The sequence below is a fragment of the Canis lupus genome, chromosome 21, assembly GCF_048164855.1.
Source record: "Canis lupus baileyi chromosome 21, mCanLup2.hap1, whole genome shotgun sequence".
Classification (NCBI taxonomy): Eukaryota; Metazoa; Chordata; class Mammalia; order Carnivora; family Canidae; genus Canis; species Canis lupus.
The window spans coordinates 15,539,554-15,548,697 of record NC_132858.1 but is presented as its reverse complement, the minus strand read 5'-3'; the positions used below and the strand labels follow the sequence as shown (position 1 = coordinate 15,548,697).

Sequence of the window (9,144 nt, the reverse complement as noted above, 5' to 3'; positions counted from 1 at the left end):
GGGTGATCTTCAAAGGTGAAAATATGTATTTTAAAACATTCTCATATAAAAACAAAAGACCATAATTGAAAAGCACTAAAAGAGTCTTTCCAATCCTGGGTTCACCCAAAGAATCTGGATTTTAATTTTTTGGACGCTAAGGACACACCACCTGTCAATGAAAAAAGTACTTTTTCCTAACACCTGAAAAAACATGGCAGTCAAGGAAGTTAACCTACACTAATTCAATGATATAAAGATCCTAGGAAACTTTATTTTTTCCCTGTGTGCTCATATACCTGGAATTAATTCTCAAAATATAAGAAAAGTTCCCACTTTTCTTTTCCTGTTTCTTGCTCTTCAACATGCGTTGTTCTTTAGCCTCCTTCTCCAATTTAGCCTCCCTTCTGTTTATTTCCTTCTTCATATTTCTGATGCCAACCCCCCTCCCTCCCTCTTCCCTCTTCCTCGTGAAGAGTAATGGGAAGGACCTTGCCTATGGCAGCTGACTAGCTGATACCACCCATCACAGTCAAGTATTAGACTTTCCTTCTTTCACCACTCACGGAACTTTGAGAAGTTCTCCAGACACAGTACAGGTTTTCAATGAGATATCAAGCTTTTCTTGGAAGTTGAAGATCCCTCCGTGTGGATTCCCCAGTGAGGCAACGTCAGGCACAGATTCCAGAGCAGCCATCTCCAAATCCCAGGTCGTCAAGACAGTCACCTACACTCTCTAAGTTCCAGGGTCCATATGTGTTAGCTCTTATGACCACATTCATAAAAATAGACTACAATTTAAAGAAAGAATTGGTGTGTGTTCACACACACAATCATTCTGTCACTAATCAGTACATTTTTTTTTCTGAAAACAAATTGGTCCAGGAAACTAAATTATCATGTGAATATGACCAGATGTCAATACCACTCAACTAAGGGCCAGGATGAGTTGCTCAAAATGGTTTTGGCCTATATAAGTAACCTTATTCTAAGCAATCCATTCAGAATAAGGAGTCTATATATTTATTAATATGAAAATAAATATTAAAATAGTATGATTAAAATTACTTAATTGGTTTTTCATCCCAAAAGGAACATTTTATCTTTTCTGTTCATGAAGCAAAACCAAGGTGTTAAGGAAGTATACATTAGGATCCCTGAATATCACGTATCAACATAAATCACACTTTGTTACACCATAACTTTTTCATGGCATTTTTCACTTCTGCATTCCTCAGTGTATAGATCAGAGGGTTGAGCAAGGGTGCCCCAGTGGTATAAAACACAGCCACCACCTTGTCTACTGGAAATGTGGTTGCCGGACGTGTATATATGAATATACATGGGCCAAAAAATAGGACAACCACAATAAAATGGGAGGTGCAGGTTGAAAGGGCTTTTCGCCTTCCTTCTGCACTGTAGTTTCTCAGAGAGTACAAGATGATAACATAGGAGATAAGCAGGATTATGAAACTCACTGTGCATATGGCTCCACTGTTAGAAACAACTAGCAAATTTATTACATAAGTGTCCATGCAAGCAAGTTTCAACAAGGGCTGCAAATCACAGAAATAGTGATCAATCACATTGGGACCACAGAAAGGCAATCTCAAAGCCAGGAAAATTTGTGCTGAAGAGTGGATACAGGATCCCACCCAACCCAGAATCACCAGCACACTGCAGACATGCCTGTTCATGATGGTTGTGTATCGCAAGGGCTTACAAATGGCTACATAGCGATCAAAAGCCATGACGATCAGCACGAAGATTTCCATGCATCCAAAGAAGTGGCCTGTAAAGACCTGAGCCATGCACTCCTTGTAGGAAATGGTCTTCCTCTGAGAAATGGCATCCACAATCAATCTGGGGGCAATGGTTGTAGAGAGGCAAGCATCAGCAAAGGACAGGTAAAATAGGAAGAAGTACATGGGACTCCCAAGGGTCCTGCTTCTTTTAATAGTCACTACAATGAGAAAGTTTCCCAACAGTGTGGCAAGATAAAGCATCAAGAAGACCCCAAATATTGCTTTCTGTTTTCTTGGATCCTGTGTCAAGCCAAACAGAATGAATTCATTCACAGTGCTATTCATCACCATTTTGTTGGTTGCAGGTTAGGTGACCTTGATAAGACCCTAATCTGCAAAGGGAAGAAGAAGTCACATTATGGAGAGATCAGTAGGTTGAACTCTGTATTCCTTATCTGCTCCATGTTGCTCCAATTTCCTTTAATTTCCTATGAATCTTTGTAAATCTGCAGAAGTCCAAGCCTCTCCAAAATTGATTGATTGATTGATTGATTGATTGATTCAAAAACTAACCCAATTGGATCAAAGCCTTTGCATTTGGAGAATAAAAAGTCAATATCCTTCAAAATTTTTGAAATCTACAAAGATTGAAAATGGCAGAAATTGTACTTTCCTTTGGTAAATGAATTAGCTGCCTTAAAATTTAGCCATAATCTGAAAAATTGAAATCTGTCTACACTAGAGATTTCATGTGGGAAAGTCATAGTGGAAAAACATGGAAAAGCAAGTTTTCCTTCCAGCCAAAGGCCATGATAACCAGGATATGAAATTGGAATATATTTCTGTGGTCAAATTTAAAATTTGGAGACATACAAATTTAGCCCAATTGGAATTTGAGCCTATCTATAATAAAGTGTCCACCTCCTAAGAAGTGAGAGTTGCACTGAAAACATTCATCTTTGTATCTGTTGCACTGAGAAACAGTGGAAAGCATACAAGTACATTCGTTGTGGCCCCAACAAAACAAATCAGTGGTGGCTTCAGATCTGTCACTTCCTCTCTCACAGAAGGACCAGAATTGCTCACTCTCAGTTGTCTCTCTGAGAGTGGATGAAGGGGGGTGTGTAGCAAAATTACACACCTCTCCTCGGCTTTAATAGGATCATTTTGTCATTGTTCCTTATGCTTTTGTTGTTATTGTTAAGATTTATATTTTTTTGGAATAGTGTTAGATCCATATCAAAACTGAGAGAAAGGCACAAAGAGTCCCCATATAGCTCTGCCCCCACAAAATATCACCCCTTATCATTATCAACACTTCGTCAACACTTCTGCCCGAATGGCACACTTGTCACACCTGATGAGCCAACCATAACCCATCATCAGCAACCAGAGGCCAGAGTTAACCCTAGGGTCCACTCTTCATGTGGTACATTCTATGGATTTGAAGATGTGTTAAGGACATGCATTCATCATTATAATATCATATGGGGCTTTTTCACTACCCTAAAAGCAGAATCATTTAGATTCCTAGAGTATAGAAAATAATAATTCTTTTCACTAGTGTATAACATCCGTTAAATTCTGGATAAAACCTCTTACATCATTTTGTTGGGAAAAATAGCAGATTGAATGAGATACCCATATGAATTTGCACTGTGAGAATTATTAGTTCATACATACCACAAAATCAAGCTGGTATTTCACAAACATCAGTATTACAAATGGCCAATCCCAGTATTCATTAAGTGGACACTCCATGTTTCTAAACAGAAAGAAAGGACACAGTTTCAGATATTCTCTCTTCTCCTCATCCTCTGCCCTCTACTTCTTTTTATTGTTTTGCTATATCTTGAAAAGGACATTATAAAAATATGGTGAATCATGAAAATGACAAAATGGTTACTATGGCTTTCTAATGCAACGGCTGAAATACTCACCATGACTTTGAAAGCCCTCAAACACAGTTCCATAACCTTGCTGACCACTTTCCTCTCCTGCCTCTGGGCATGTGTGCTCCAACCACACCTGATATTACTATCCTTCATAAATATACCCACACTCCATATCATTCACTAAGTTTTCAGCATTTCTTAGTGACAATGACCTTCCTCTGATACAACCTACATTCTGCATTGTTAACTGTGCACACAGTACTCAGTTCAGATGCGATCTTCTCAGAAAACCTTCTTGCTAATGACTTTCCAATGGTAAAAACTGTGTGTGTGTGCATGTGTGCATGTGTGTCTGTGTGCAGTGAGTCAATCCTTAATTATAGCCTTCTTCATTTTGGTTTTAATTTCTTTGTTCATTTGATTTTATGTTCCATAAAGCAAGTTCATTTTGTTCTATTTTGGGTAATTCAGGATAGGCTGGCAGGCAATTTACTGGAGAGCAGTCAAAAAGAAACCAGTATCAGAACGCTAGCCCTGTGCTCCATGGAAACCTCTCCTACTTGGACACTCCACTCACTACTGCCATGAGAAGCATCAGACCCCAGCCACTCGAGTGGAACCAGCATAAAGCCAGAAACCATACATAGGTAAGGAACAAAGCCATGGACACATCCAGTACATGTCCTAACTAGTAAATGGATGGAAAATCCTGATGAGTCAGAAAAAAAAAGAGAGATCAGCATTTATATATATACTTAAATGTAAAGACACAGTGCAAGGCTGAGCAAAGAATTTTGCTAGGGACAAAGGAGCGCTTCACCCTAGGATTTCACTAGAGTTTTCTTCTCATTCCTCCACTCTGTAGATCATCTCTCAATCCAACACCAGAAAGAAAATGTAATTCTTAGGTGTCAGTGGGTTTGGGCAGCCAACATTACAGTCATTAATATCAGAACAAGGAGTATCATAGTGCCATAGAATCGTGGTAACAACACTTTCTATGAATACTGATTGCGGAGGTCAGTATACAGCCTTTCCTTTTCCTGACCTTAAGCTTTGCAAGTAAGTAATCCACCTGTGTAGGATACTATACCTCTACACCCTTCAATGTACCCCTCATTCAATAAGAATTAGTCCTGAGACAGTGCTGCATCAAGGACAGTGAAAGGCAAAAACCCTGACATATCAGAATCTTCTCATTACTGAGAGAAATAAGCTTCCTGGCACGTCATGCTTCTCAAAGATTGAAAGAATTACATAATGGCAACTATCAGAAACTTCAGTACTGAATGGGAATCAAGAGAATGAATGTAGTTTACTAAAAAAAAAAAAGTAATTTACGTGGGTTTTTAAACTTACCATATTTCTTGCTCAGAAGGTGATGAGATCCAATAGAGAGCCCATAGTTTTTCTCTTGCAAATCTGATTTATCTTGAAGATGAATCATGTGCAGTGTGTTTGCAACATGTAATCTGTACTTCGAATACATCTACTCAGCTTTCCATTGCAGGATCTATGTGGAGAGAAGATACACCACAGGTAGCCAATCTTTCCTAGAGGCTTAGGTTAGAGTCTTCAATGAGGTCTGTAATATCAGCAGAACATTTCTTATTTCTACTGTTAGAACTTTCTAGAATATAAAGGAATTATTCCCACAATCCTATGATAGAAAAATCTCTAAAGGCAGCTCTATGCCCAAAAACAATTCCTTGGCAGAGCGTATGGATTAAACATTTCTTCCTCCTCCAATAGATATATAGAGATTTCACAGAAGTTCACAAATACCCAGCCTTTGGAGGAATAAGGGCTGTGCCCTTCCCACCCAATCCCAGAGGATTTGCTCTACAAACTACTTAGCTCAGTCCCTCCTGGATCAATGCAAACCACGGGGCCAAGTAATCCCAGACAGGCTATCATCTGACAGATCCTGTCCACAGAATCCATCTCTCCTCCTAGACTCCCAAAGGGACCCATCCCATTTCAGTTACCAACTGCTCCACTGGTGTCCCTGGTCTAAGGAGAAAGTATGCCTTTCAAGTCACAATGAAGTAGAGACTAATAAAAGTTCCCAAAGACTTTTCTCTTTAAGTGAAATCTTTTCTAACAGCACATGAACCTCTGAGCCCAGGTACATTTTCCAACACATGTGATATGATTGAGTTTTATTTTCATAATAAACGTCTCTAACTTTGAGCAAGTTTCTTAACTTCTCCCATTTTCTTATCTGTAATGATAGGAAAATGATACTGTAGATATATAATAATTATTTTCAATCTTAATAATACTGGTAAAATATAATTACAGTGACAACCACTAATTAGGATTTCTATAATTTCTATAATGCTTTGAAGTTATTCAGTCAAATGTAAAGAAAAGATAGAAAATTGGAAATGAAAATGCTTTTACTGATTTTTTTTTTTGTTTTTAAAGCAACTTAAGGAGGAATGCCTTCCTGCTTCAGTGGTTGAGCATCTCCTCTGGCTCAGGACGTGATCCCAGGGTGCCAGATTGTCTCCCACATCTGGCTCCCTGTAAGGACCTGCTGCTCCTTCTTCCTGTATCTCTACCTCTTTCACTATGTGTCTCTAATGAATAAATAAATTATTAAAAAAATAGAGCCGTGTAAGTTATAATTTACCTACAAAACATGCACATATTTTTGATTGAACAATTCTATACATTATCGGTGCTCAACACGACAGGTGTTCTCTCAATTACATTCACCCTTTTATCCTAACTGCCCACCTTCCCTCTGGTAACCACCATTTTATTCTCCATATTTTAAGAATCTGAGTTTTTTTGTTTGTGACCTTTTTTCTTTGCTCATTTGTCTTCTTTCTGAAATCTACATAGATAGTAGTGAATTCATATGGTATTTGTCTTAGTCTGTCTGAATTTCACTTATGTTTAGACTGACTCAATCCATTCATGTTGTTGCAAAAATATATTTGGATAAATAATAGTGGAATTACTGGATCATATGGCAATTCTATTTTTCTATTTTCTATTTTTGAGGAACCTCCATCCTGATTTCTACAGTGGCCGCACCAGTTTATATTCCCATCAGAGTGTATGAGGGTACAGTTTATTCCCATCCTTGCCAACACTCTTTATTTCTTGTTTTTTTTTTTTTTATTTTAGCCTTTCTGACTGGTGTGAAGTGACATCCCACTGTGATTTTGATTTTCATTTCCCTGATGATGAGTGACGTTGAACATCTTTTCATGTGTTGACTTGTTATTTCTCTGTCTTCTTAGAAAAATGTCTATTCAGGTTCTCTGTCCATTTTTTAAGTAAGATTTTTAGTCTTTGTGGTGGTGAGTTATGTACATTCTTTACATCTTTTAGATATTATCACCTTAACATTTTCATCAGTCTCCATGAATATTTTGATTTCCCGTTTGATTATTTGTTTGACCTATTTAATGTTTAGGAGTAGGATTCTTTGCTTCATGTATTTGTGTTCTTTCTAGATTTCAACTTGTGAGTACTTCAACTTTTATACGACTGTGACCAAAAAGGGTGTATAATATGATTTCACTTTTTTAATTTGTTAAGTCTTGTTTGTTATGTAGCCTAAATGAAATCTATTCAAGATAATGTCCCCTGTGAACTTGAAAAGAATGTCTTCTGCTGCATTGGGATATAATGTTCTGAATATCTTAGTCCCATTTAGTCAAATAAGTCATTCAAAGCCACTCTTTCTAGTTTATTTCTTTTTTTGTCTGGATGATCTGTCTATTGGTGGAGCTGAGCTATAAGAATTCCCTACTGTTATTGCATTACTGCAAATGTCTTCTTTTGTGCCTGTTAGTAGTTGTGTAATTCATTTAGGTGAAAACATCTGTGGTCCCAGTAATTACAACAGTTATATCCTTTTGTTGAACTCACTTCAGAACTAAGACACGCAGAGGTGGAAAAAGAAGGGATGAAAAACATTTACCATGCAAATAGAAGCAAAAGGAAAGCTAAGGCAGAAATACTAATATCAGACAAAATAGGTGAGTCATGTCTCGTCTCTTCTCTGATCAAAGTTCTCCAATGGTGCTCCACTTCATTTCATCAAAAGGGAAGACATGTAATGCAACCTACAATGCTCTATGTGATCTAGACCCAACAATCCCTCTTTGATCTCACCTAGTACTCTAGGATCCCATCTCATTAGCCTCATACCCTCCAAGATTTACTGTAGTGTATATCCACATGGCTGACTCCTTCACCGTCTTCAAGTATTTATTCCAGCGTGATGTCTGCCACGAAGACTTCTCTGACCACCTATTTAAAGCTGCAGAATGGGGAGAGACTTAACATGGCAGAGGAGTAGGGGAACTTCATCTTCTCTCGTCTTTGGAAATCAGCTGGATACCTAACAAATCATACCGAACAACTGCAAAATCAACTGGCGATCTGAGAAAAAGTTGCTACAATTCTATAAATAGAAAAACAACCACTTTTTGCAATGGAGGGTGTATAGAGAAATGAATATGAGGCGATCTATTAGAGGATAAACCATGGGCATTGAAGCCTCCATTATTCAAGTACCAGAAAATGGTGTAAGCAGTGGAGTGCAAAATTGGGACTTTTACAAGTTTGCCTGAAGGCGTTGAAGAAAGACAGAATCCTGGGTTTGACAGCATGGTCTCAGGATTCCTGGCATCACAAAAAGAATGGGGGTACCTTAGTGCAGCAGAGTGTTCCCAGGCATTGGGGCACAGTACCTCATTGAAACAGCTCAAGACCAACATTCAACTCAGTCTTGCCATAAACAGGGAACATCAGCAAGGAAGGGTAACCGCTCTCTGTGGAGGGGCCCAGAAAGTGACAGAAACACTGAGAGGCCCCCACTTCTCCAGGAGGTGTATTATTGCTGTGTGCCAAGAAGTCTTTAAAACTTGGATTCTTGAAACAAGATCATGTGCACTGGGTCACAGGCTGGTTTAGCACTGAATGTCAATTAAAACCAGGGGGATAAGAGTGATTGACTGCTTTTACCTGAGCACTCACTGAAGAATAAGGGACATGAACTTTCAGCGTGAGGGCTGAAGATGGAGGTGCAGCTCTGATTTTCCTTCTCGACCCCTATAATGGTACAGAAAGCCTTAAGGCAACAAAAGTCACATAGAGAAATCTGGAGCTGTATATTTAGCCTGGCTCCCTGCAAAGGGCAGTGCAATACAATCCAAGACAAAGACCCCTGAGAGTCACTGCACCAGGCACCTCGCCCAGAACATCCGCAAGGACATCTGCTAAGACCAAGGTTACCAATGATAGAGAACTGCCAAACTCCAGCACTAGGGGAAAATAGTATACAGATTTTAAGGGTTTTTCTGAAGTTTCTTCACTCTTTCACAGTAATCTTTTTGTTTGCTTTTCAAATAATTTCTTATTTTATCAACTCTTTAAAGTCTTTTTAATTTTCATTTTATGGTTCTATTTTATCCCGTCATTGAATTTAATTAATTGTTTTGATTTTATGTAAGTTTGCCTTTCTTTACAATTTGGGGATCTAGTTTCTTCAAAGGAGC

General features: G+C 38.4%; 1 protein-coding gene across 1 annotated transcript; it reads right to left on the bottom strand.

Moving 5' to 3' along the window:
- Positions 1-1,160: 1,160 nt before the first annotated feature.
- On the bottom strand, positions 1,161-2,075 carry LOC140613361 (olfactory receptor 4C11-like). Its single transcript, XM_072791892.1, has one exon. The coding sequence runs from the start codon at positions 2,073-2,075 to the stop codon at positions 1,161-1,163; it is 915 nt and encodes a 304-aa protein (XP_072647993.1).
- Positions 2,076-9,144: the final 7,069 nt, after the last annotated feature.

Excerpts from the sequence above, each read along its gene's own strand:
- LOC140613361 (XM_072791892.1), bottom strand. The coding sequence starts at position 2,075 with ATGGTGATGAATAGCACTGTGAATGAATTCATTCTGTTTGGCTTGACA.